The sequence below is a fragment of the Macaca nemestrina genome, chromosome 9 (genome assembly GCF_043159975.1).
Source record: "Macaca nemestrina isolate mMacNem1 chromosome 9, mMacNem.hap1, whole genome shotgun sequence".
NCBI classification, from domain to species: domain Eukaryota; kingdom Metazoa; phylum Chordata; class Mammalia; order Primates; family Cercopithecidae; genus Macaca; species Macaca nemestrina.
In genome coordinates, this window is record NC_092133.1 from 11,749,808 (window position 1) to 11,776,990 (window position 27,183).

General features: G+C 43.8%; 1 protein-coding gene across 10 annotated transcripts in view; it reads left to right on the plus strand.

Moving 5' to 3' along the window:
• The first annotated feature begins 14,158 nt into the window (after positions 1 to 14,158).
• LOC105469721 (arginyltransferase 1) overlaps positions 14,159 to 27,183 on the plus strand; it is a 187,798-nt gene continuing 174,773 nt past the window's right edge. For 3 of the 10 annotated variants that reach the window (XM_011721187.3, XM_011721177.3, XM_024789216.2), the window contains exons 1-3: positions 15,674 to 15,906; positions 18,350 to 18,413; positions 20,258 to 20,320. In XM_011721187.3, coding sequence (XP_011719489.2) covers positions 15,750 to 15,906; positions 18,350 to 18,413; positions 20,258 to 20,320 — 284 coding nt within the window. In that variant the 5' untranslated portion in view covers positions 15,674 to 15,749. Of the gene's footprint in view, positions 14,289 to 14,640; positions 14,817 to 15,673; positions 15,907 to 18,349; positions 18,414 to 20,257; positions 20,321 to 27,183 lie in introns of those variants that run through there. The other 7 variants (XM_011721223.3, XM_011721207.3, XM_011721196.3 and 4 more) reach the window with 7 other exon arrangements.

Genomic DNA, 27,183 nt, shown 5'->3' on the forward strand with positions numbered 1-27,183 from the left:
TCATCACCTGAATATCCCCAGGCAGCTCTGGTGGTGCCTCATGGGACAGAGGCAGTTGAGCTCTGTCAGATTTCCTGACATAGAATTGTGAGATAAAGTGGTGGTTGCTTTAAGTCACTAAGTTTTAGAGTTGTTACACAGCCAGCTGAAACACTTGGAATTACTGTGCTTGTGGCTTTACTTTTTATTTTTGCCAGTTTGATGCACTTAAAGAAAACCAGGGAATATATGATTTTATTGCATTAATGACTATAAAAGTATGCTAGTCTAAAAAATATAAAATAATTTAAACCTTATTTTTTTCTAGTTGACTTCTCAAAAATGGTGGCGTACTCAAGAGCTCCCTTCAGAGCGGTTTCTGAATTTTACCCTCTTTTTTTGATTTCTCCATCAGAATCATCACTTTTCTAAGTGATTTCTGCTAAGGTTGCAAAATTGGATAAGCTGTGATGCATTCAAACTTTCACATTCTCTTTTTCCACTTGAGATTTTAGGAAAGATGGAATGGGGCTGGAGCACTTCTGAGCATATCTTTGCTCTGTGAGTTCTCCCTTAGATCATTCGGTCTTGATGTCCTTTCATCTGTTCCTTTGTCCATGTCACCTTGTGCTTATTGGTTTCAGTTTTGTGTGTTTTCTGGATAGTTTCATGCTTTCCATCCTTTTCCAGTGTTAGTATTTTAGGGGAAAGTATTTCACTGGGAATTCTTTGAGGGAACAGTCAGTATTTGTGGTCCCTGAGGCCTCTGGCTCATTCAGCCTGTTATGTGTTTTTCTTTATGTGACTCAGTTTCCTCTCAGGCACTAGAGAGTCCCATTTTTTAGCATCTTCTGTTTTCTTACTTTGTGGTCTCTTTTCCTCTTCCTCTATTTTAGTTTCCCATTTTGGAACCATATTGTATTTCCATGCTTCTCCCATTGTCATTTCTTGATACTATTGATAGTAGTATGCCTCTGCTTTAGCAAACAGGAAGTCAAAAGACAAGGCCTTAAGTTTATGAAGTGTTTCATTCTCCTGCTGAAACTTGTGGACTAACAGTTTCCTCACTTCTGAAGAATGGACACCACCTAGACCGGGCGTGGTGGCTCACGCCTGTAATCCCAGCACTTTGGGAGGCCGAGGCGGGTGGATCCTGAGGTCAGGAGTTTGAGACCAGCCTGGCCAATATGGTGAAACCCTGTCTCTACTAAAAATACAAAAATTAGCCAGGCATGGTGGTGCACACCTTTAGTCCCAGCTGCTTGGGAAGCTGAGGCAGGAGAATAGCTTGAACCTGAGAGGTGGAGGTTGCAGTGAGCCAAGATCACGCCACTGCATTCTGGTCTGGGTGACAGAGCAAGACTATGTCTCCAAAAAAAAAAAAGAATGGACACCACCTAAACTCTTATGAAGGGGAAGTATTAGAACATTTTAAGTTGGATGTCCTTTATTCTATTTCCATGGTACAGATCTCAAACTCCTACACCATGTCCCAGTTAGGGACACTTTTTTTTCTTAGATGGAGTCTTGCAGTGGTATGATCTCGGCTCACTGCACCTTCGCCTCCTGGGTTCAAGCGATTCTCCTGCCTCAGCCTCCTGAGTAGCTGGGACTACAGATATGTGCCACCATGCCCAGCTAATTTTTGTAATTTTTAGTAGAGACAAGGTTTCACTATGTTGGCCAGGATGGTCTCGAACTCCTGACCTCAAGTGATCCGCCCACCTCAGCCTCCCAAAGTGCTGGGATTGCAGGTGTGAGCCACCGCGCCCAGCCCAGTTAGGGATAGTTAACCTTGTTTCATGTCTTCCTCTTCATACCTTCTACCCTCTCCTCCCGCAGTGTTCCCTCCTACCTGAGGACTTTGCCTTAGCCTTCCCTGAGGAATCAGAAGCAGTCCCTCAGGAGTTCCTCCCTCCCTGCTGCCAGAACCACCACATTGCCTCTGTCCCAACTCTGCCTTCCTGCCTTTACAGAGGAAACACTGCCCCTACGCCTTTCCAATGCCAAGCCTTCCACCTGTGCTTGTTGAGCTTCGAGACTCAATTTTGCAATTATCAGATTCCCTTTCCTCAAAATCTCCCTGCTGCTGGATCACTCCCTTCCACAGAAAAAGAGGCTTCAGTATATGTAGAAACCTCCGGTTTTTACCCGCCTTTTTTACTCCTCTTCACAAGATAATTTGAGGAGTTACCTGTGATTCCTCTCCATTTTCTCACCTCACCTTTTCTCCTCCATCCACTTTTGCTGGGTTTTCATCCGCCACCCCTCTCCCCCGACTACTTCACTGACTGCTCTTGTCTAGGTCATCAGTGTTTTTGTTGTTGTTGTTTTGAGATAGAGTTTTGCTCTGTCACCAGGCTGGAGTGCAGTGGTGCGATCTCGGCTCACTGCAACCTCTGCCTCCCAGGTTCAAGCGATTCCCCTGCTTTAGCTTCCTGAGTAGCTGGGACTCCTAGGGTCTTATGTAGACCACTTTTCGATTTCAGCTTAAAAGTCACTCCCTCAGACCTTCCACAAACTCAGAGAAAACCTCATCCTCCCATGACATTTATGGCAATTTATGCTGTTTGTCTAATATCAATGCTCCTCACTAGACTAAGCACCCCTTTGAGGGTGCAGGGGGTGGCTATTCTCTGTTCAGTGCTGTCCAGCCAGCACCACTGGTGCTCACTGAACCAAATGCTGAACTAAACAGGCAGAGGGCACTTTCTCTCCAAACACTTGGGCCCTTTCTACCTCAGGGATAAGTTTTTTATGATGATGATGATGATTGGCTCCAAACTTCAAGGTAAATGTATTTCCTCACTTTAATCTTCTTTACTAGTGGGGAATAGGAACCTACTGCAATCTGAGGGCCTTGAGTATTTTTAGCCCAGGCCAATCTAGAAGATCAAAAAGATAAATTATACTACGATTTGGAGAAAGGTTTCAGGAAACATGCTGTAGTATGAATTATATTAGGGAGTTGATTTGGGATACCATTTCCACATATAGCAGAAGGCATTTCTCTCTGCCAACAGGCAGGACTCTATGGTATGTTTAATTTCTGTCTTTGCCTGAAGGAAGGAAGGAATGCACTCTGATAAAAGAATAAACAAAGAGCCATATTTTGTTTGAGGTTGAAACTGTCAGAAGTACCTTTATTTTAACACTGGACAGGGAAGACCATATTGCTATTTCAAATATCACAAACTACTGTTTTTGTATATTATTGCTAGGACAAAGAACTTAGCTTTGATGAGAAAAGTTTTCAAAGTTGGTAAGTACAAGAAAACAAGCAAAAGTTGGTATGTACATTTTAAGTGCAGTTATGTGCAAAGTTATTAGTAAGCAATATAATTTATAAGCTGTCATTAATTTCCAACAACAGCTATCTAACATCTTTCATGATTCTTGTCAAAGGTTTACATTTTAAACTGGTAATAAAACTGGATGACAAAATTTTAAAAAATTTAATGCAGAAAAATATAGCTGAGAAATGTGTTACTTAGGATAGAGCACAGTCCTGTTTAAGCATCCTGGAGACCTCTTCTTAATCTGATTAGTTAGCAAATAGGTTCTATGTGTAACAACCTGGGTTATAAATATTTTGTTTTCTTTGGCTTCTCTTAGCAAAATAAGGGAAATTTTTTTTTGTTTTTGTTTTTTTTTGAGACGGAGTCTCGCTCTGTCGCCCAGGCTGGAGTGCAGTGGCCGGATCTCAGCTCACTGCAAGCTCCGCCTCCCGGGTTTACGCCATTCTCCTGCCTCAGCCTCCCGAGTAGCTGGGACTACAGGCGCCCGCCACCTCGCCCGGCTAGTTTTTTGTATTTTTTTTAGTAGAGATGGGGTTTCACCGTGTTAGCCAGGATGGTCTCGATCTCCTGACCTCGTGATCCACCCGTCTCAGCCTCCCAAAGTGCTGGGATTACAGGCTTGAGCCACCGCGCCCGGCCAATAAGGGAAAGATTTTGTAAGATAGAACTAGAAAAAAACAAAAGACTGTTTGTCTGGTAAGTATTAATAAAGCTAATTTCTTAAAGAGACAGACTCATAATACTGTTTTATATTTTTCTTTTCTAAGAGCTTCTTATATTGTTTCCATAGCAACATTTATTGAGTTTACTATACACTAGGCATTACACTATGAATGTAAATTGATTATTTTACTTAGCCTTCCAAACAATCTTGTGAGATAGGTCTTTATTATCCCCTAATCTTAGCAAAGGGACCGAGGCTATTAGAGGTTTCATGACTTGTCAAAGGCCCCAGGAGTAGTTTCAGAGTCAAGATATGTGCCTACATGACTCCAGAGCTCATCATTTTCATCCTTGGGCTACACTCATTCCCAGAGAGCTGAATATTCTCTTGCCCAAAATAGCAGGAAAATAATACCTACTGTTCCTCTGCACTCAGCCTCAACCATTCTGAGTCTGTCACCAAAGATTCATATTCTGTTTGTTGATCTTTCGCTAGTCCCCTGTTCCACTTCCTCATAGCACCTTGAGTCACTGCCTCATGCTGCTCTGACACCACTGCCCTATCAATTGCCAGCTTTACATACATCTTTGCTCCTCTCTCTCCAACTCTGTGTCTGCTCTCCCATGTTCTAATCACTCATTCTCTATTCTGCAAAGCACTGTTTTCCAGACATTAAAGTTTCTGACCCTTTCAGACTTTCAGTTACCTACTGTTGATCCTTCAGGATGCCTTGAGCTGATTTCTAAGACAACCAGAAGCAGTCAGAAGCTTTTCTGTGTGTCATCACTATCATAGACTGACACTACTGTGAGGCATTATGTGAAGACATAGTATGGTTGACAGGGAATGGGCTTTGCTCAGTGTAAGCTGGGCTGAATGGTCAGAGAGAGAAGCTAAAAGGGGCTGTGTTTCAACAGACACAGGCATCCTATCTCAGTGCAGAGAAAACAACGTAAAAGGCAATGAGAGCATCTGATTTGCTTTTCTTCGGCAAATATATTGAGTATTCTCCATGCAAATGGAATCAGTGTAAACCCTTGGAAAGGATCCTGTATGCATACTCACAGTAGTTGGAGAAGGCTGGGTGAGTGGGCAGTCGACTCAGTCATGTGGCCTCATCATCACTTAGCTGGGGTGTCACTCAGCTAAATACTAATGCTGTGGAGGTTTTAGCTTTAACACACTTTAATATATTTTTAGTCACATATTATTTATGTTCATAACTGGTCATTAAAGATAGGAAGCTGGCCGGGCATGGTGGCTCATGCCTGTAATCCCAGCACTTTGGGAGGCTGAGGCAGGTGGATCACGAGGTCGGGAGTTCGAGACCAGCCTGGGCAATATGGTGAAACCCCCATCTCTACTAATAAATACAAAAATTAGCTGGGCATGGTGGTGCGTGGATATTAACAAGGCTGTATCCTGCTACCTTGCTCTAATTGGCCATTAGTTCCAGGAAGCTTTTTTTGTGTTTCTTTGGGATTTTCCATATAGACAATCATATAATCTGTAAACAAAGACAGTTTAGTTCCTTCCTAATCTATATACCTTTGTTTCCTTTTCTAGTCTTAGTACATTCGCTAGGACTTCTGCAAGACATTGAATAGAAATGGTGAGAGAGGACATCCTTGCCTTGTTCCTGATTCAGATCAGGAGATGTAAGATCATTTTTCAGGAGAAACCACCTAGTTTCTTACCATTAAGTATGATGTTAGCTGTTAAGACTTTAGTAGATATTCTTAAGTTGAGGCAGTTCTCCTGAATTTTAGTTTGCTGAATATTTATCATGAATGGGTATTGAATTTTGTCAAATGCTATTTCCATATCTATTGATATGATCATATGACTTTCTTTCTGATTTGAGGTGATGGGCTGCATTAATTGCTTTTCTAATATCGAACCAGTCTTGCATACCTGGAGTAAATCCTACTTGGTGGTGGTGTATAATTCTTCCTATACATTGTCAGATTTGGTTTTGGAATTAGAATAATGTTGGCCTCACAGAATGAGTCAGAGAGTATCCCCTTTGCTTCTACTTTCTGGAAGAGACTATAGAAAACTAGTATAATTTCTTCCACAAATGTTAAGTAGAATCTACTAGTGAACCCATCTGTGCTTGGTGATTCTGTTTTCAGTCATTAATTATTTATTAAATGTCTTTAATAGATATAGACCTATTCAGATGATCTTTTTCTTCTTTGGTGAGTTTTGGCAGATTCTTTTAAGGAATCCATCAATTTTCTCTAGGTGGTCATATTTGTGAGCACAGAGTTTTAATTATATCCCCCTTTATTACTCATGGATAATAGATAATAAAGGTCCATGGATCAGTAGTGATGGTCCCTCTTTCACTTCTGATACTGGTAACTAGTCTTTTCTCTTTCCTTAACCTTACTAGAGGTTTATCAATTTTATTTCACAGAACCAGCTTTTGGGTTCACTGATTTTCTGTACCAATTTCCCCTATTTAATTTCTTTGATTTCTACTCCAATTATCATTATTTTTTTCTGCTTATTTGGGATTTGGTCTTTTTCTAGTCTTCAAAGGTAGAATCTTGATTTTAGATCTCCTTTTTAAAGAATGCATTCACTGCTATAAATTTCCTTCTAAACGCTGCTTTTGCTAAATCCCACAAATTTTAAGTTGTGGTTTCATTTTCATTTAGTTCAATATATTTCTTTTTTTCTTTTTCTTTTTTCTTTTTTTGTGATGAAGTCTCGCTCTTGTACCCCAGGCTGGAGTACAATGGCGTGATCTCCGCTCACTGCAACCTCCGCCTCCCAGGTTCAAGAGATTCTTTTGCCTCAACCTCCCAAGTAGGGATTACAGGTGGCTGCCATCATGCCTGGCTAATTTTTGTATTTTTAGTAGAGACGGGGTTTCATCATGTTGGCCAGGCTGGTCTTGAACTCCTGACCTTAGGTCATTTGACCACCTCAGCCTCCCAAAATATGGGGATTATAGGCGTGAGCCCCCACGCCCAGCCTAGTTCAATGTATTTCAAAATCTCTCCTGAGACTTATTCTTTCACACAAGCATTATTTATAAGTGTGTTGTTTAATCTCCAAGTATGTTGGAATTTTCCAGCTGTCGTTTTTTTTTTTTTTCTTTTTTGAGACAGGGTCTTGCTAAGTTGCCCAGGCTGGGCACAAGTGATTCTCTGCCTCACTCTTCCAAGTAGGTGGAATTATAGGCAAACACCACTGTGCACGGCTAATGTTATTAATTTCTAGTTCAATTCAATCATTGTGGTCTGAAAGCAGACACTGCAGGTTTTCTAGTCTTTAAAACGTGTTGAGCTGATTTTTTTATGGTCCAGAATGTGGTCTACTTTGGTGAACGTTGTGAGTTTGAGAAGAAACTTTCAGCAGAAGAATTCTACTGATGTCAACTAGATCTACTTGATTGATGATGTTATTTGATTCAACTATGTTTTTACTGATTTTCTTCCTGGTAGATGCATCAATTACTGACAGAGGGGTGTTGAAGTCTCCTACTATAATAGTGGATTCATCTATTTCTCCTTGTAGTTTTACGAGTTTTTGCCTGATGTAGTTTACCACTCTGTTGGATGGTGTACCCACATAAAGGATTGTTATGCCTTCTTAGAGAATAGACCTCTTTATCTTATATAATGCCCTTCTTTATTTCTAATTTTCTTTGCTGTGAAGTCTTTTTTTCTGAAATTAATATCGCTATTCTATGTTTCTTTTAATTAGTGCTAGCATGGTATAACCTTCCTCATTTATTTACTTATTTTGAAACAGGGTCTCTGTTGGCCACACTGGCCGTCAGAGGCGTGATCATGGCTCACAGCAAGCTAAACCTCCTGTGCTCAAGTGGTCCTCCCATGTCAGCCTCCCAAGTAGCTGGGACTACAGGCACATACCACCAGGCCCAGCTAAAAACATTCCTTTTTTTTGTAGAGACAGGGTCTTGCTATATTGCCAGGGTCTTGAACCCCTGGCCTCAAGCAATCCTCCTCCTTGGCCTCCCAAAGTGCTGAGATTATAGGCATAAGCCACCATGTCTGGCCCATCCTTCTACTTTTAATCGAAATGTGTCTTTAAATTTAAGGTGGTTTTCTTGTACACAACATATAGCTGGTTCTTGTTTTGCTTATTCATGCTGACAGTCTGTTTTTTAAATGGTGTCTTGAGATCACTGACATTTAAAGTGATTATTGATATAGTTGGATTAATATTTGCCACGTTACTTTTTTTTTTTTTTTTGAGACACAGGCTCATTCTGCTGCCCAGGCTGGAGTGCAGTGGTGCAATCTCGGCTCACTGCAACCTCCGCCTCCTGGGTTCAAGCGATTCTCCCGCCTCAGCCTCCCAAGTAGCTGGGATTACAGGTGTGCACCACCATGCCCGGCTAATTTTTGTATTTTTAGTAGAGACGAGGTTTCACCATGTTAGCCAGGCTAGTCTTGAACTTCTGGCCTCAAGTGATCCACCCACTTTTGCAGATCAGAGTGGCGGGAGAAAGGTAGGGAAAGGAGCAGGTCTTCTTTAAGGCCAGAAGGCTCTTCATAGCTTCGGGGAGAAAGCTGAAGGCAGCTGTTCTCTAACCCTGAGGCAGAGGGCAAGGAGTATGTGCAAGGGAGAGAAGGGGAAGTTATCTTGATCAGGCTTGTGTGTTTGATGTTGTCCAGGAACTGACCTTTGAATATTGGCACAACGTTCCCAGAAAGGGGAACAATAAATGTTAATTACCCACAGATTGTGTTTGCTTCAGGATTTTGGCATTGTACCTGCACTGAATAAAAGCAAGCAGCTCCAGCTTCTCGGGGCTGCACTCTGGCCACTTGAGCCGGGCAGTCCACTAGCTGCTCTTACACTGCATGCCTGTGTCTGAGTACTCATTTCATCTGTTGGTCAGCCAGGGTCTGCGGGACAGACCTGGCATACATTAGTTTCCCAAAGTGTTGATATTACAGGCTTGAGCCACCGTGCCTGGCCCAGTTACTATTTTCTTTTTTCTGCTCTTGTTCTTGTTTTTTTTTTTTTTTTTCTTTTTTTCTGTTCCACTCTTTCCACTCTTTTTCAGCTTTTATTTTTTATTATTTTTTATTATTTTATTTAATTTTATTTTTTTGAGACAGAGTCTCACTCCATTGCCCAGGCTGGAGTGCAGTGACATGATCTCGGTTCACTGAAACCTCTGTCTCCTGGGTTCAAGTGATTTCTCATATCTCAGCCTCCCAAGTAGCTGGGATTACAGACGTGTGCTATCATGCCTGGCTAAATTTTTTCATTTTTAGAAGAGATGGGGTTTCACCATGTTGGCCAAGCTGGTCTTGAACTCCTGACCTAAGGTGATCCGCCTGCCTCGGCTTCCTAAAGTGCTAGGATTACAGATGTGAGCCACTGTGCCTGGCCTGCCTCTTCGGGTTTTAAGTTAAGCATTGAATATGATTTGAGTTTTTCTCCTCATTTAGTCTATCAAATGTTTTTGCTTTTTAATTTAAAATTTATTTTCATTTATTTTTTAACTTTTTATTTCCATAGTTTAAATGGTTGCCCTTGAGTTTGCAATATAAATTTTTTTTTTTTTTTTTTTTTTTTTTTTTTTTTGAGACGGAGTCTCGCTCTGTCACCCAGCCTGGAGTGCAGTGGCGCGATCTCAGCTCACTGCAAGCTCCGCCTCCTGGGTTCACACCATTCTCCTGCCTCAGCCTCCCGAGCAGCTGGGATTACAGGCGCCCACCACACGCCCGGCTAAGTTTTTGCATTTTTAGTAGAGATAGGGTTTCACCACTCTGGCCAGGCTTGTCTCGAACTCCTGGCCTCAGGTGATCTGCCTGCCTCGGCCTCCCAAAGTGCTGGGATTACAGGTGTGAGCCACCATGCCTGGCCCATATACAAGTTGTTATTATTATTTGTGGTCAACTGCTGTTAGATCAATAAAGGTTAAAAACATTTTTACCTCCACTTATTCCTTCTCTAATGCTCTTCCTTTCTTTATGCAGATCTGAATTTCTGAGCCACATTATTTGCCATCTTTTTTTTGGGGACAGTCTCACTCTGTTGCCCAGGCTGGAGTGCAGTGGCACCATCTCTGTTCACTGCAACCTCTAACTCCCAGGTTCAAGTGATTCTTGCCTCAGCCTCCCAAGTAGCTGGGATTACAGGTGTGTGCTACCACCATGCCCCGCTAATTTTTTGCATTTTTAGTAGAGACAGGGTTTCATCATGTTGGCCAGGCTGGTCTCAAAGTCCTGAGCTCAGGTAATCCACCTGCCTCAGCCTCCCAAAGTGCTAGGATTACAGGCGTGAGCCACTGCGCCTGGCCTATTTGCCTTCTCTCTGAAGAATTTCTTCAACATTTCTTAGAAAGCAGGTCTACTGGCAACAAATTCCCTCCATTTTTGTCTGAGATAGTCTTCCCTTTCACTTTTTAAGGATAATTTCTCTGGATATAGAATTCTAGGCTGTTTTTTGTTCTTTCAGTATTTTTTAAATACTTCACTCTCCTCTCTCCTGGCTTCCATGGTTTCTGAAGAGAGGTGTGATGTAATTCTTATTGTTGCTCCTCTATAGGAAAGGTCTTTTTTTTCCTCTGGTTTCTTTCAAGATTTTGTGTCTTTGATTTCTGCTGGCTTGTATATGATACACCTGTGTAGACTTTTTGGCATTTATGCCTGCTTGGTGTATTCTGTACTGTTGTAGTTTTAAAATTCAAATTAATTAGGGCTTGGCGCGGTAGCTCACGCCTGTAATCCCAGCACTTTGGGAGGCTGAGGCAGGCAGATCACCTGAGGTCAGGAGTTTGAGACCAGCCTGACCAACATGGAGAAAGCCCATCTCTACCAAAAATACAAAATTAGCTGGGTGTGGTGGCACATGCCTGTAATCCCAGCTACTTGGGAAGCTGAGGCAGAAGAATCACTTGAACCCTGGAGCCCAGATTGCACTATTGCACTGCAGCCTGGGCAACAAGAGTGAAACTGTCTCAAAAAATAAATAAATAAATTAAAAAAATTCAAATTTATTTAAATAAAACAAAAAAATTTAGTTCCCCAGTCACACTAGCTACATTTTAGGTGCTCAACAGCCACATGTGGCTAGTATCTATTACACTGGATGGCCAGGTCCAGACAGTTGAGGAAAGGAGATCAATCTAGGGCTCCTGACAGTGAGTGGCCTGCAGAGAAAAGCACCTCCTGGACTCTGCTGGCACCTGAGGCACCCTGCTGCTCCCGTTCACCTCCCTGCCTCTGCTCATACAACCCAATCCTGCTTCCTGAAGTGTCCCTCCTCTCTGTCCTCAGATTATCGTTATTTTACCCTTTTTTCTCTGCCTTAACTTAGGTCCCACCTACTTACAAACCTTTAGAAGGAAAGGAGAATGTGTTTTACTTTATTATGTTTAAGAAACATGATCTGAGCCTGTCCTCACCATGCAAAGATCCTTCACATCACCAGGGCCTAGTGCCGAGCCTCACACTTGTGCTTTGTAGACTCAATATTACATCTGAGAACATAAAAAATGTTAATGGGGGCCGGGCGCAGTGGCTCACGCCTGTAATCCCAACAGGACTGGGAGGCCGAGGTGGGGGTATCATGAGGTCAGGAGTTCGAGACCAGCCTGGCCAACACAGTGAAACCCTCTCTACTAAAAATACAAAAATCAGCTGGGCGTGGTGGGGCATGCGCCTGTAATCCAAGCTACCCAGGAGGCTGAGACAAGAGAATTGCTCAAATTTGGGAGGCGGAGGTTGCCACTGCACTCCACTCTGGGTGATGAGAGTGAAAGTCCATCTCAAAAAAAAAAAAAGTTAATGGAACTGAAAAATTTTTCCGTCACCATTTTATTCTGTCAAGTAAGAATATGAAAAGCAGACAACTGTCTATTGCTAGCATCTCACGACATTCTAATGGTGTCCTCCGTTTTCCCCCAAAAGGGGGGAAACTACATGAAGCTAATTTTTTTTTTTTTTCATGGAAGGCAAAAAAGTTGCCTCTGACCTTCAGCAAAGCAGACATTTAGGAACTCACACAGCTCCAAATCTAGTATTTGTTTATCTCTTTTCCATTTCAATTTCTTTTATCTTTATTACCTTTTCTCACTCCAAATGTCCGTTACTAGTTGTTTAACCTTGGGTAAGTTAATTAGCCTCTCTGATCTACATTTCTTGTGAAATTGCTACAAGGATTAAAGGAGTTAACACATATGCTGGCTGGGCACAGTGGCACGGTGGCTCACGCCTGTAATTCCAGTGCTTTGGACGGCCAAAGCAGGCTGAGCTCCCATGCTCAGGAGTTTGAGACTTGCCTGGGCAACATGATGAAACCCTGTCTCTATTAAAAATGCAAAAACTAGCCAGGTATGGTGGTGTGCACTTGTAATCTCAGCTACTCAGTAGGCTGAGGTGGGATGATCACTTGAGCCTAGGAGGTTGAGACTGAAGTAAGCTTTGCTTGTGGCACCACACTCTAGCCTGGGTGACAGTGAGACTGCCTCAAAAAGAAAAGACAAGCCAGACGCGGTGGCTCATGACTGTAATCCCAGCACTTTGGGAGGGTGAGACGGGAGGATCACCTGAGGTCAGGAGTTTGAGACCAGCCTGGCCAACATGGTGAAACCCCATCTCTACTAAAAATAAAAAATTAACTGGGTGTGGTGGTTCACGCCTGTAATCCCGGTTGCTCGGGAGGCTGAGTCACGAGAACTGCTTGAACCCAAGAGGCAGAGGTTGCAGTGAGCCAAGCAAGATCATGCCACTGCACTCCGGCCTGGGCAAGAGTCAGACTCTGTCTCAAAAAAAAAAAAAAAAAGAAAGAAAAAGAAAAACAACACATATGCCTAGGACTTTGGACATTCTCATTATTTTTCAAGGCTGGCATGTCTTGAAGTGCCCTGGCAGAGGTTAGTGTAGGACTTAGCATAAGGTTGAGGCTTTAAAGGGACGGAAGTGAAGTGGGACAGGAATATTAAGACCAAAAAGCCTCCCGGTCCACCTTCTGTCCAGAGCATATTCTGCTCTCTTTCTGATGCATTTCACAGGCTTTGCTTTTGTTCAAAATGAGAGCTGGTCTGGGAAAGGGCTGGGAATAGTCAAATCTGCCATAAAGAACAAAATGGATGAAGCTTGACTTAAGAACATGAATACTGAGACATAGCATGCAGCTTTCAAGTCTAAGAAGTTAGAGGAACCCCTGAGAAACTGCTGGATATTACATGGCCACTCCTTAGGTACCATCCGATTGAGGGAGGCACAAGTGATGCTTGGCAGTATTAACAAGTCACCAGGCCACCAAGAAACCTCCTCCAGCTAGGTACATATCCAACACAGGCCCTTCGGGTCAAGAATGTCGAAACTCACCTCAACAGTTTATTTCTATTTCTCTGGGTTTCATGATTTCACTTTTTAAAACATACCACTTTAAAAAAATATTGCATAATCAGCTTTATTGTTGACCGGGAAAACTATGAGGACAGACGGGCTTAAATTATCTGTGCACACAGAGGGAAAGATAAGGCATATTACCTTGCTGGAACTCATTTTTATATTTTGCCCTAGACTGTCATTCCTTAAGAAATATTCCTTAAAATAGTGGTTGCAAAATGCAGGCCCATGGGCTGGATTCAGCCTATAAAATTGTTTTGTTTGGCCTGTAGAGTAAAAAAAAAAAAAAATCTGTATTTCCAGCATCTCTTATCAAAAGTTTTATGTCGCACTGGACTTAGTGGCACCAGACAGCAACTAGCTTTGATAGTTGTTTCCTTTAAAAAGCCGTTAAGTGTTCTTTAATTTGGGAACCCTTGCCATTCACGGAATACCTGCTTGTGTTCTTGTATTCATGGGCACTGGAGTGCGTGCCAGCTGGTCTGGAAGCAGTTCCAGCAAGTCACCTACACGGTGGCCAGGGGCGGCCTGAGAGGGCAACTTTCAATCCGGACCCGCCGGAAATCACTTTGGGATAATCACAACCTCCGGTCCTCAGTTTCCTTATGGTGGCCAGGGGCGGCCTGAGAGGGTAACTTTCAATCCGGACCCGCTGGAAATGACTTTGGGATAATCACAACCTCCTGTCCTCAGTTTCCTTACCTGTGAAATGGGGCTGATAGCGCATAGCTGTGGGAAGCACTGGCCCAAACGCAGGGCTTGGGGGCACGACCACGATCACCGCCCTCGAGTCCCCGCGCCAGGCCTCGCTCTCCACCCCTCCCGCCGCGGGCCCCCGCGCTTCGCGGAGGTCGGCCCCGGGCGCCGAGAGGCGTGGTCGGCCCAAGCGGACCCTCGCGGCGGCCATGGCGTCGGTGGTGGAATACAAGGGCCTCAGAGCCGGCTACCACTGCGGCTACTGCGACTCCAAGGAGGGCAAAGCGTCCTGCGGTGAGTGTTCTCGACGCCGGAGGTAGCGCTGCCGCTTCGCGCCCAACCCCTGGCGCGCCCGCCGCGCCCGGACAGGCCCTCGGCGAGGGCAAGAGCGGACTCGCGCCCGGACTCCCGCTTCCCTTCCCCTCTCAACTCTCCCCATACTGTTTCCCTTCCCGCTCCGTCTCTCCGCCTCACCCGCACTGACGACGGCGGCCCCTTACGGAGAAGGAACGGAAATAATGGAAAGCTGCCCTCGGTCAAGATGGCGCGGCCGGCGTCAGCTCCAAGAGGCGCCGGGCCGACCGGGCCTGCGGGCGCCCGAGTGGCTTCGCGTGAGCCTCGGGGGCTCCCGGGCGGCGCGCTGCATTGTGGGGTGGCGGTGGCGGCGGCGGCTGCGACGCTGAGCCGGGTGCCTGAGCGTTCGCGGGGCCGAGGCCATGGCTTTCTGGGCTGGGGGTTCGCCCAGCATCGTGGACTATTTCCCCAGCGAGGACTTCTACCGCTGCGGCTACTGCAAGAACGAGTCGGGCAGCCGCTCCAATGGTGAGCGAGCCGGGCCGGCGGGCGTGGGAAGCCGGGCGCCCGGGTCTCGGGATCCCGGGGTCCCCCAGCGAGGACGCGAGGGGGCCGGAGCCCCTGGGCGGCCCCAGTGCCACGGCCGAGACGAAGGGGGGCACCCTCGGGAGGGCTGCGGCGCCAGCTTAACGGGGCAGCTTCGCGGTGCCTGTTCTGCAGGAAAGTCCCCACCAGTGCCCAGACCCTCGAAATCGTTGTGGTCTCCCCAGAGTCGGGAGACGGACACCCGTCTGGGGTAGATTGTGTGAGGTGAAGGACGGCGCACAGTGCCAGGGAATGCCCCAGAGCCGTAGTTAATGGCCGGGGCGGATCGGTGGGTGCTGCAGTGGGAGCGTCCCGGGAGCGAGGAGGAGACGCGGTGCAGAAGGAGCTGTGGGTGTGCACACAGGTGCCGGTCTTGTGTGAATCAGACGTCCCTGGACGAATGTACAGGATGAGCCCCTTGCATCTCTGGGTTTAAAAAAAAAAAAGACAAGAAACTGGTGACCGCGGTCGCTACCGGCGAGAGATTGTCCTGATCTGTTTGAAATTTTTACCATTTGCTTATGTGCCGTGTGTTTCCTCCACCGACCCCGACGACAGCAAAGCCAGCCCACAAGTTTGTTTGGTTTTTCCATCGTGATTCAGATTTCTTGGGGGGAGATTCGTTGTTGGTAAACAAAACATCGTGTTTATTTCCTCTCTTGCCATGCATTGGCCAATATAGAATGTCCAATCTATTATTTTAGTAGAACAGTCTAGCTTTGTGGAAAACGAGATTTGCATGAAAACACACAGGCATTTTCCATGAAAAAGGTATAAGTGGGGAATAATTTGGTCGATAGCGGTGTGTGCATTTACTCCCTCATTAAAAGTGTTTATTAAGTGCTTCTTGTGGGCAGCGGTCTTGTGTAGACAGTTATGCAATCATTAGAAGTGAGGATTATGAAGACTAAATGGAAAAATGCTTCCAGTTTGGAGTTAAACGGAGGAAATCAACAGGATGCAAATGACTTATGCGACATGATTACAGTTCTGAAAGGAAGAAGGCCCGGAAGCACACCAAATAGTGACAGTGGTAATACGGCCTTAGAGTAATATGGATTTCTACTTTCTTTTTTTCAGAATTTTTGTATTTTGGCTATAATATTTATAAAATCAATAAGTTACATTAAACGTGCCTAAAATTAATGTTTTAATAGGTCATTACTTATTTTTTCCCAGTAATTGTGGTAAGAGGAAATTGGCTAACATAAATGTCTTGTGTTTCACATTTTGTCGAAGAAACCTGCCTGCAGCCTTTCCATCAAGAGAAAATAATAATCAATATCTAGTATCTCGATTTTAATTTTAATACTGTTTATTATGGGGCATCTACTTACTTGGTAGGTGAGTTTTATTTTTTTATTTACAGATGATGAAATTGAGGCTCATTGGGTAACTCCTTAGTGTCAGTGAGTGCCTGCCAGGTTTCCGGATATTTCTGTTGGACTCCAGTGTCATGCTTTTCCCACTATATCTTGCTCTATCAAGCCTGTCTCTATCTTTACATATCTCTGATGTGATTTACTGTTTACAAAAGGGAAAAATCCATTTATTTATTTATGTATTTATTTATTTATTTTGAGACGGAGTTTCACTTTTGTTGCCCAGCCTGGAGTACAGTGGCGTGATCTAGGCTCACCGCGACCGCTGCCTCCCAGGTTAAAGGGATTCTCCTGCCTCAGCCTCCCGAGTAGCTGTGATTACAGGTGTCTGCCACCACGCCCAGCTACTTTTTTTGTATTTTTAGTGGAGACGGGTTTCACCATATTGGCCAGGCTTGGTCTTGATCTCCTGACCTCAGGTGATCCACCCACCTCGGCCTCCCAAAGTGCTGGGATTACAGACATGAGCCACCGTAAGCGGCCCATTTCTTTTTTAACTTTAGTTTTTTTTGTTTGTTTGTTTGTTTTTTAAAGAGACAGGGTTTCGCTCCTTCGCTCAGGCTGGAGTGCAGTGGTGCGTTCATGGCTTACTGCAGCCTCAAATCTCGAATTCCTGGCCTCAAGCCTTCTCCCACCTCAGCCTCCCAAGTAGCTGGGAGCATAGGCACAGGCCACAAAGCCTGATTAATTATTATCATTATTTATTTTTTGTGGAAAAGGAGACTTGCTGTGTTGCCCAGGCTGGTCTTGAACTCCTGACCTCAAGTGATCTTCCACGTTGGCCTTCCAAAGTGTTGGGATTATAGGCTTGAGCCACCATCTCATGAAGCCTTAACTTTAGTTCTGATATGCCTTTAAATGTTTCCTCATAGACTTCGTTTTTTTCCGTGGTTGTGTAATTATTCCATCATGTCGACAACATCATAGTCCCTGTAATCATCTTCCTGTTCCTTGGCATTTGAGCTACTTTTAGTTCTTACACTTAGGAGGAATATTGTTACATACTTTTCTCCAATTTTTAATGTTCAAGACTGTACCGTAAATATATACCTATATATAAATCAGGAGAACTAATAAGTACAAAACATTCTGTTAAGTTTTCTGAAGAGACCAGTGTGTTAAATCATTGGGGATATTATTAAACTTTGAAGGTCTGATGCAGTCGAATTGCAGTGAGGACCTAAATTTATGATGTCATAGAGACTATTGACTAATTCTCAAATAAATATAATGACTTTGATGTGTTTTATTGAATTAAAGTATATATAATGTCATTTTTTATTTGTGCTGTATGTATGCCAAACTAACAGATGTGAAGTACGTACAAACTTTTCATTTATCCAATATGACAATTTGAGTGTTTTGGAATTTTAACCTAAACACTCTTTTTCTTTTTTTTTTTTTTTTTTTTGTTTTTTTTTTTTTGAGACGGAGTCTCGCTCTGTCGCCCAGGCTGGAGTGCAGTGGCCAGATCTCAGCTCACTGCAAGCTCCGCCTCCCGGGTTCACGCCATTCTCCTGCCTCAGCCTCCCAAGTAGCTGGGACTACAGGCGCCCGCCACCTCGCCCAGCTAGTGTTTTGTACTTTTTAGTAGAGACGGGGTTTCACCGAATTAACCAGGATGGTCTCGATCTCCTGACCTCGTGATCCACCCGTCTCGGCCTCCCAAAGTGCTGGGATTACAGGCTTGAGCCACCGCGCCCAGCCTTTCTTTTTTTTTTTTTTGAGACGGAATCTTACTCCGTCGCCAGGGCTGGAGTGCAGTGGCGTGATCTCGGCTCACTGCAATCTCCACCTCCCAGGTTCATGTGATTCTCCTGCCTCAGCCTCCTGAGTAGCTGGGATTACAGGCACCTGCCACTATACCCAGCTAAATTTTTGTATTTTTAGTAGAGACGGGGTTTCACCATGTTGGCCAGGCTGGTCTCGAACTCCTGACCTCGTGATTTGCCTGCCTCGGCCTCCCAAAGTGCTGGGATTACAGGCGTGAGCCACCATGCCCAGCCAAACACTCCTATTTTTAAAAATCACACTTTGAATTTAAAAAAGAAAAATGTTACCGTGCCGTAATTAACACACTACTTATTTTTTCAGGCATGTGGGCACATTCCATGACAGTACAGGATTATCAGGATCTCATAGACCGAGGATGGCGAAGGTAAAGCTTCCAGATGCAAAGAGACTTCCTACGGTTACTCAGGTTCTTGAAAAATACAGCATGCCTTTAAAATGCTTTCCTGTTGTTGGAAAGAGGTTTAAGAAAATTTTTATTATATTCTTTGTGTAGTGATTTTTTTTCTCTTTTAAAAAACTTTATTAGAAAAATGTCAAATATCTATAAAAGCAGAGAGTGCATTAGAATGCACCTCAGGTACCTATCACTAAGCTTCAGCAGTTATTAACATTCTGCCAATAATGTTTGATTCTCCTGCTCATCCTTTTAATAATTTAACAGCAAATTGCATCAGTAGGTTATTATGACATTTTTCCTATCAATAGATTGGCAATAAGTATGTGTCTCTAAGAGAGGTCTTTTTTTCTTTTTAACTTATCCACAATGCTATATCTCACCTTACAAAATTAATAAAAATTCTTCGATGTTACCTGTTACCTACTTTTTATTAGATTTTCTAGATTGTCTCAAAAATGTCTTCTTTAACAGTTAGTTTATTTGAATAAGGATTTCCTTAAAGTCCGCACATGGCCTGTTTTGAGTAGTTATTTTTATGTGGATGATTTTTAAGTAACTCTCAGGTAAAGTTCCTTGTGTAAATATAAGTAATAGTAAATACAATATGCTAATACTCGCCAAAGACGTGGGATTGGGAGCACCAGCTGAAACATCACAACTTTCCTTCAACTTAATAATGAGATTCAAAAGGTAGACTTAGGTCAGATTTTAAAGGGCTTTGTATGCCATGATAAGGAACTTTTCTTTCTTTTTTAGAGATGAGGTCTCACTCTGTTGCCCAGGCTAGAGTACAGTGGCATCATCATAGCTCACTGTAACCCCGAATTCCCACACTCAAGTGATCCTCTTACCTCAGCCTCTGCACTTTCTAGGACTACTGGTGTGCATCACAACACCTGGCTAATTTTTCAGTTTTTTGTAAGATCTTGCTTTGTTGCCCATGCTGGTCTCGACCACCTGGTTGCAAGTGTTCTTCCAGCTTAGCTTTTCAAAGTGTTGGGATTATAGGTATGAACGTATAATGCCTGGCCAGAACTTTTAAAAGGTAGAAGGCAGTCATAGAAGAATTTTATGGTAAGAGAAATGTGATGGAATTTGTTTTAGAAAAGATTGTTCAAATGGCTGAGAGGTATTTGAGGGGGTGGTCAGAGAGGCAGGAAGATGAGTTCAGAGGTTATTGCGCTATCTAGATGTGCGATGATGAGGACTGTCACCTTAGTGGCAATGGTGATAGAGAAGAGGGGACAATTAAAGATAGGGTTTAAAGTGGGGGAAAGCTTGCTGGCAGGATATAGAGGTGAATTCCAGGGAGGAGTCTAAAATGAGTCCCAGCTTTCTGACTTGAGAACAGAATGAACAGTTCCGTTACTACCATAGACCTGGAATGCATGGAAAGAACCGGCTTGGTTTTGGGTACTCTGTGCTGGTGCATGTGGAATACCCAAATGTGGTTGTTATAGGCAGCACATATATGAGTCCCACAGCATCGTGGGCATTTCTCTCATTCCCCTCGTGGTATTGAGGATTGGTGGCAGGTAAAGGCAGAGCAGGAGTGGCAGATGCTGGTGAGAGGGTAACTGAGATGATTGACCTTGGGGGACTCAAGTAAAGCTTTAGGAAATAAAAGGCAGAGTTCTGAAGTCTGGTACATGCACTTTGAAGATTATTTGGCTTATGAATAGTACTTAAACCTACATACATTTCTACAATATTGATTAGATTTTTTACACTTAATTTAATGCTCCTGTGCTAGGCTGTTTTGGTATAAGTGAAAAATATATGACATTAACAAACTATTTTTATAATTTTAGAAGTGGAAAATATGTGTACAAACCTGTCATGAATCAAACATGTTGTCCTCAGTACACAATAAGGTAAGAATTTTAATTAGCCGAAAGGGGATTTATAATGTGAAGATTGTGTATAATTTTTTAGTATTCTCTTGTGCTTTTTTAATGTTTATTTCCGCTCTAGGTAGATGTCCTTTAAAAGGAAGAGTAAATGAGTTATGTCTTCTCTTCATACTGATGCTGTATTTATGTGCTGATCAGTAGTTTTTAGTAATATTCTTTGATTGGTTCAGATATAAATATGATGTGAAAAAAATACCCTCTTAATTTAGCACTCTTGTCAATGAATGCCAGGAAATACTGGGAAAATGTTGGTAAATATTCACATTTCTTTTGGATGTTAAATATTATAGGACTTAGCTTAGGATTTTCTACATTCTGGTATATTGCTTGACACAGTGCTTGTGTTCAAGCAATACTACAGGCTCCTATGAATTACTTGGTAGGCTCATGTTCCCATGTTGTGGGATTCGGGAGGACGAGAGAGACCGGGGGTTAAAACAGGAGAATCTTTATTGAGTACACTCAGGCCCATCTGACTCAATGTCCAAAAGACTGGGCCCGGAACAAAGACTTTTATACACACTTCACAAAAGGGGGTGGGCTAGCTTGAAGCAAGCTTACAGTGGCGTGAAAGCAGGGATACAGAGGCAGGACAAACTCAGGATTACACATGACCATTGCCAAGCAACCCAGATGTCCGTGATCTAGGTTTGCCTGGCCTTATCCCATAATCTTCACTGTGGTGCCCAGGCAGCTGTAGTTCAGGCCTACTCAGGCTTCTCATGACATTTGTTGTACTTCTCAGATAAAACAGAATACTTGAAGTCACTGGTTACAGAGAACAGGAATTTATAAACTCATTCCATAAAACAAAGGAAAATTTGTTTTTTCTTCTTCCTATGTCGAGTGCTGGGAGAAGCTCCAGAGCACATTAGATAATATTATCAAGGCTTTTTCTGGGTCTGGGCTGTGCCTGTTGCTGCCTCTGGGACAAGTCAACCTAATACAGGAAAGCTTATTTATCTTTCTTTTTACTTTTATTTTTCTTTAATTTCCCGCCTCACTCACTTATAAGTGGGAGCTAAACCTTGGGTGCTTGGACATAAAGATGGCAAAGGTAGAAGCTGGAGACTGCTAAAGGAGGAGGGAGGGCACGAGCTAAAGATTGAAAAACCAGCTTGGGTATGACGATCAGTACCTGGGTGGTGGGATCATCCATATTGCAAACCTTAGCATCATGCAATATATGCAGGTTACCAACCTGTACCTATACCCCCTGAATCTAAAATAAAAGTTGAAAAAAAATTAATTGGAAGGGAGAGGGCTTAAATTTAATCTGCCACCTGCACTTAGAGTTCAGTTTTTTTTTTTTTGTTTTTTTTTTTTTTTTTTTTTTTTGTGAGATGGAGTCTTGCACTGTCGCCTGGGCTAGAGTGCAATGGCGTCATCTTGGCTCACTGCAACCTCTGCCTCCTGGGTTCAAGTGATTCTCCTGCCTCAGCCTCCCGAGTAGCTAGGATTACAGGTGCCTGCCGCCACGCCCGGCTAATGTTTCATATTTTTAGTAGAGATGGAGTTTCACTATGTTGGCCAGGCTGGTCTTGAACTCCTGACCTCGATCCACCCGCCTCAGCCTCCCAAAGTGCTGGTATTACAGGCGTGAGCCACTGCTCCCAGCCCAGAGTCCAGTTTTCTTAAATGGGAAACTTAAACCAAAGTCTGTTTTCCTACAGAGTCTTTGTTGGATTTTTTCATAATCTTTTGGATTTTCCATGTATCTTCTCACCTCACCCTAACAATCTTCTCTCTTACTCTGTTTATAAGGTCATCATCACATTTTTCTTCTTTTTTCTTTTTTTTTGAGACAGGGTCTTGCTCAGGCTGGAATGCAGTAGCACAACGGTGGCTCACTGCAGCCTGCCTGCCAGGCTCAAGTGATCCTCCCACCTCAGCCTCCCAAGTAGCTAGGACTGTACACACCACCAGGCCTGGCAAATTAAATTTTATTTTTCTTTTTTTTAGTAGAGAAGGGGTCTTGCCATGTTTCCTAGGCTGATCTCACCATGTTTCCTAGGCTGATCTCCAACTCCGAGGCTCAAAGGAGCCTTCTGCCTCAGCCTTGCAAAGTGCTGGGATTATAGGTGTGAGCTACTGCACCTGAACCTTTTTTTTGATAGAAAATGTGAAAAGTGCATTAACATTTTGAGGTATGTATTTGCCTCCAATTTCAATGTGTATATATACTCATAAAATTAAAAGACAGTTTTACTTTGAGAAATGAAAAATTAAAAAAGCAGTTTTTTATCCATTACTTTTTTGTTTGGTTCTCAAAGCTATCTCCCTTGGTTGCTCTTGTTTTTGGGTTGCAAACCATTCTGAGAATTTGGTGAGAGCCAGCCTCCTGCCCAAAGGCATGTAGACAAAAATATGTAACATTTTGCATATCCTCCCCACCGAGACTGAGTCTTGCTCTGCCGCCCAGGCTGGAGTGCAGTGGTGCGATCTTAGCTCACTGCGGTGTCCACCTCCTGCAGCAATGCTCCTGCCTTAGCCACCCGAGTAGCTGGGACTACAGGTGCTCGCCACTAGGCCTGGTTAGTTTTTGTATTTTTAGTAGAGACGGGGTTTCACCATGTTGGCCAGGCTAGTCTCAAACTCGTGATCTACCCACCTCAAAGTGCTGGGATTACAGGCGTGAGCCACCACGCCCAGCACATTTTGCCTGTTAATTTTAGGATGATCGCAGACTCCCAAAGGTTCACTGATCCTTGATTAGGAGCCTTCTCTCTTTTTTTTTTTTTTTTGAGATGGAGTCTTGCTCTGTTGCCCAGGCTGGAGTGCAATGGCTGGTGCTATCTCAGCTCGCTGCAACTTCTGCCTCCCAGGTTCAAGCGATTCTCCTGCCTCAGCCTTCAGATTAGCTGGGATTACAGGCGTGCACCACCACACCCGGCTAATTTTTTTGTTATTTTTAGTAGAGATGGGTTTCGCCATGTTGGCTAAGCTGGTCTCAAACTCCTGACCTCAGGTGATCTGCCTGCCTCAGCCCCCCAAAGTGCTGGTGTGTCCGGAGTTGCATCCTTCTGTTGGGTTCTTGGTCTTGCTGACTTCAAGAATGAAGCCACAGACCTTCGCAGTGAGTGTTACAACTCTTAAAGGTGGCGCAGACTCAAAAGAGTGAGCAGCAGCGAGATTTATTGTGAAGCGCGAAAGAACAAAGCTTCCACAGCGTGGAAGGGGACCCGAATGGGTTTCTGCTGCTGGCTAGGGTGGCCAGCTTTTATTTCCTTATTTGTCCCTGCCCATGTCCTGCTGATTGGTCCATTTTACAGAGTGCTGATTGGTCCATTTTTCAAACCTCTAGCTAGGCCCAGAGCGCAGATTGGTGCGTTTTACAATCCTCTAGCTAGCTGCAGAGTGTCGATTGGGGCATTTTACAATCCTAGCTACAGTGGGCTGATTGGTGCATTTTACAATCCTCTTGTGAGACAGAAAAGTTCTTCAAGTCCCCACCCGACCTAGAAGTCCAGCTGGCTTCACATCTCACTGGGATTACAGGCATGAGCCACCACACTCGGCCAGGAGCCTTCTCTTTTACCTAACTGGCTGTTGGATTGGCAGAGGACGAGAAAAATGGGGTCTGGTTTGCTGACACCGTGTCATTACACAAAGAATAGAATGACAGAGTATCTTGTGCTGTCCTCTTTCAGCTTTCGTGGTTATAAAGAGAAGGTATCTTCTAAGGCAGAAGTCATTTGTCTTCAATTAGCAAATTATTGGATTATGGACAGGAGTCTATTCATAAGTTTGAAGTTGATTGGCTTAATCTATGATCAGAAAAGGGTGATTTGGAATGGTTAGAGAAAAAAGAATCTAAATTGTGTTTGGTGCCTCTTACATGGAAAGCACTATTCTAAGTATGTTGCCTTTATAAAAGGGGATTCAATTAGCATTGCGAAACAAAGTAGTTATGTGATTTTTGCAATTTACCTGGCATCAAATGTTTCCTGAATTGCTTCTCTTTGTAATTTCATTATACATCATCTTCTTTTTGTTTTTTGTTTTTTGAGACAGAATCTTGCTTAGTCGCCCAGGCTGGAGTGCAGTGGCATGATCTCTGCTCACTGCAACCTCTGCCTCCCAGGTTCAAGTGATTCTTCTGCCTCAGCCTCCCGAGTAGCTGGGACTACAGGCGCATGTCACCACGCCCGGCTAATTTTTGTATTTTTAGTGGAGACAGGGTTTCACCATATTGGCCAGGCTGGTCTGGAACTCCTGACCTCAGGATCCACCTGCCTCAGCCTCCCAAAGTGCTGGGATTACCGGCGTGAGCCACCAGGCCCAGCCACATCATCTTATGGAATCATTTTCCATATTTAGTCTTCTGGTTATTTTTACCTTGTATATAACAGTAGTTACAGTGAGAGCTTAGATAAAGGAGAGGGGCTTATAGCTAACAGCTTAGCTTCTTGTTAGTCAGAAGTTAGAGACTCTCTAGTATGTGTCTATAAATGAGGATGAACTTTTCTGGCTATGATTTTTTTTTTAAGTTTTTTATTTTTATCAGAACTACACATGCTCATAAATTGTCAAGTTGCAATAAAGCTTGTTTTATAAAAAGCAGTCCCCCAGACCCCCCTTTCCTATTTCCTTTTCCCCCTTGGCAGTCATCTTGAAACATTTTAACATTCTTTTGGTTTTTCATCTCCCTGTCTTTAAGCAACATGCTTATATAATTGTAACACTTGCTTTTTTTTTCTTTTTCTGTTTGTTTTCTCCATTATTTCCAGGCTTCTCTCTGTGGAAGATAAGGATTTAGTTTTCTCTTATTCCTGTTTCCCTGCCACATTCAAACTCGTTTTTGTCCCCATCCCCAGCTTTCCATTTAGAAGTTGTGTAATTTTGGGCAGATGTATTCACATCCATTGTAACTGTAAATATGCTTCACAACTGAGTCATGGCGGGTACTACGATTACTTTTCCTGCACAAGTTTTTGTTCTCCTTGGAGTTAACTAATTATCTTTTTTGTTTGCATAGTCTATATAACTAGGACCAGATTATCTTGAAAATATACCCCAGTTATGTAAGTTTCTTCTTAGTATGTTTAAACGTACCAAGTGCTATGATCACTTTTATCTACTTGAGAAAAGTCCCTTGTGGAGCCTTCTGACCTGCTTGATCTGAACAGGGTACCCCTACACCTGAAGCATCATGGTCAGCCTGGGCTTTTTTTTTTTTTTTTCTTTTTTTTGAGACCGAGTTTTGCTCTTGTCCAGGCTGGAGTGTACTGGCGCAATCTCAGTTCACTGCAACCTCTGCCTCCTGGGCTTAAGCGATTCTCCTGCCACAGCCTCCTGAGTAGCTGGAATTACAGGTGCCCACCACTATGCCTGGCTAATTTTTGTATTTTTAGTAGAGATGGGGTTTCATCATGTTGACCAGGCTGGTCTAGAACTCCTGACCTCATGTGATCCACCCATCTCGGCCTCCCAAAGTGCAGGGATTATAGGTGTGAGCCACCATGCACAGCCTGGGCTATTCTTTTTACTGTCATCTTGGGGATTTTTTTTTTTTTTTTTTTTTTGAGATGGAGTCTCGCTCTGTGGCCCAGGCTGGAGTGCAGTGGTGCGATCTTGGCTCACTGCACCCTCCGCCTCCCAGATTCAAGTGATTCTCCTGCCTTAGCCTCCCTGGTAGCTGGGACTATAGGCGTATGCCACCATGCCTGGCTAATTTTTTGTATTTTTAGTAGAGACAGGGTTTCACCGTGTTGGCCAGGATGGTCTCAATCTCCTGACCTCGTGATCCACCCGCCTCAGCCTCCCCAAAGTGCTGGGATTACAAGCGTGAGCCACCGTGCCCGGCCTGGGGATTCTTTTTAGCACCTGAGTTGGAAACCCTTCTTTCTTGGATTATTCCCTTGTTTTAGTGAAGCACATCTTCTAATAGAGAAAGTGCATAAGGGGTACATTTTTGAATTCTTGTGTGTCTGCAAACTTTGATTCACTGCTCAAACTTAACTTTAGTTTGGGAGGATACCACTGCTGAGAAGTGCAGTGGTATTCTGATTCTCATACCTTTATCTGAGACGTATTCTTTCTCTTTGGAAGCATTCCTTTTTGTTGTTGTTGTTTGTTTTTTGTTTTTTGAGATGGAGTCTCGCTCTGTTAGCCCAGGCTGGAGTGCAGTGGTATGATCTCTGCTCACTACAAGCTCCGCCTCTTGGGTTCACACCATTCTCCTGCCTCAGCCTCCCGAGTAGCTGGGACTACAGGCGCCCGCCACCACACCCAGCTAATTTTTTGTATTTTTAGTAGAGACGAGTTTCACCGTGTTAGCCAAGATGGTCTCTATCTCCTGACCTTGTGATCTGCCCACCTCAGCCTCCCAAAGTGCTGGGATTACAGGCGTGAGCCACTCTGCCCAGCTGAAGCTTTTCTTTTCTTTTCTTTTTCTTTTTTTCGAGACGGAGTCTCACTCTGTTGCTTAGCCTCTCTTTGGAAGCTTTTCTATCCTCTGTTCTTACATTTCATAGTCAGTTTGGCTGTGTGTCTGTTTTAATCCATCACAGATGAACTGGAGGGGCCCTTCTTATCTGGGGGCTCGTCCCATCTTATCCTTTAGTTCAGGGAAATTTTCTTAAATTTTTTGTTCTATCTCTTTTTTTTTTTTTTTTTTGAGACGGAGTCTTGCTCTGTCGCCCAAGCTGGAGTGCAGTGGCGCGATCCTGGCTCACTGCAAGCTCCGCCTCCCGGGTTCACGCCATTCTCCTGCCCCAGCCTCCAGAGTAGCTGGGACTACAGGCGCCCGCCACCTCGCCCGGCTCATTCTTTGTATTTTTAGTAGAGACAGGGTTTCACCGTGGTCTCGATCTCCTGACCTT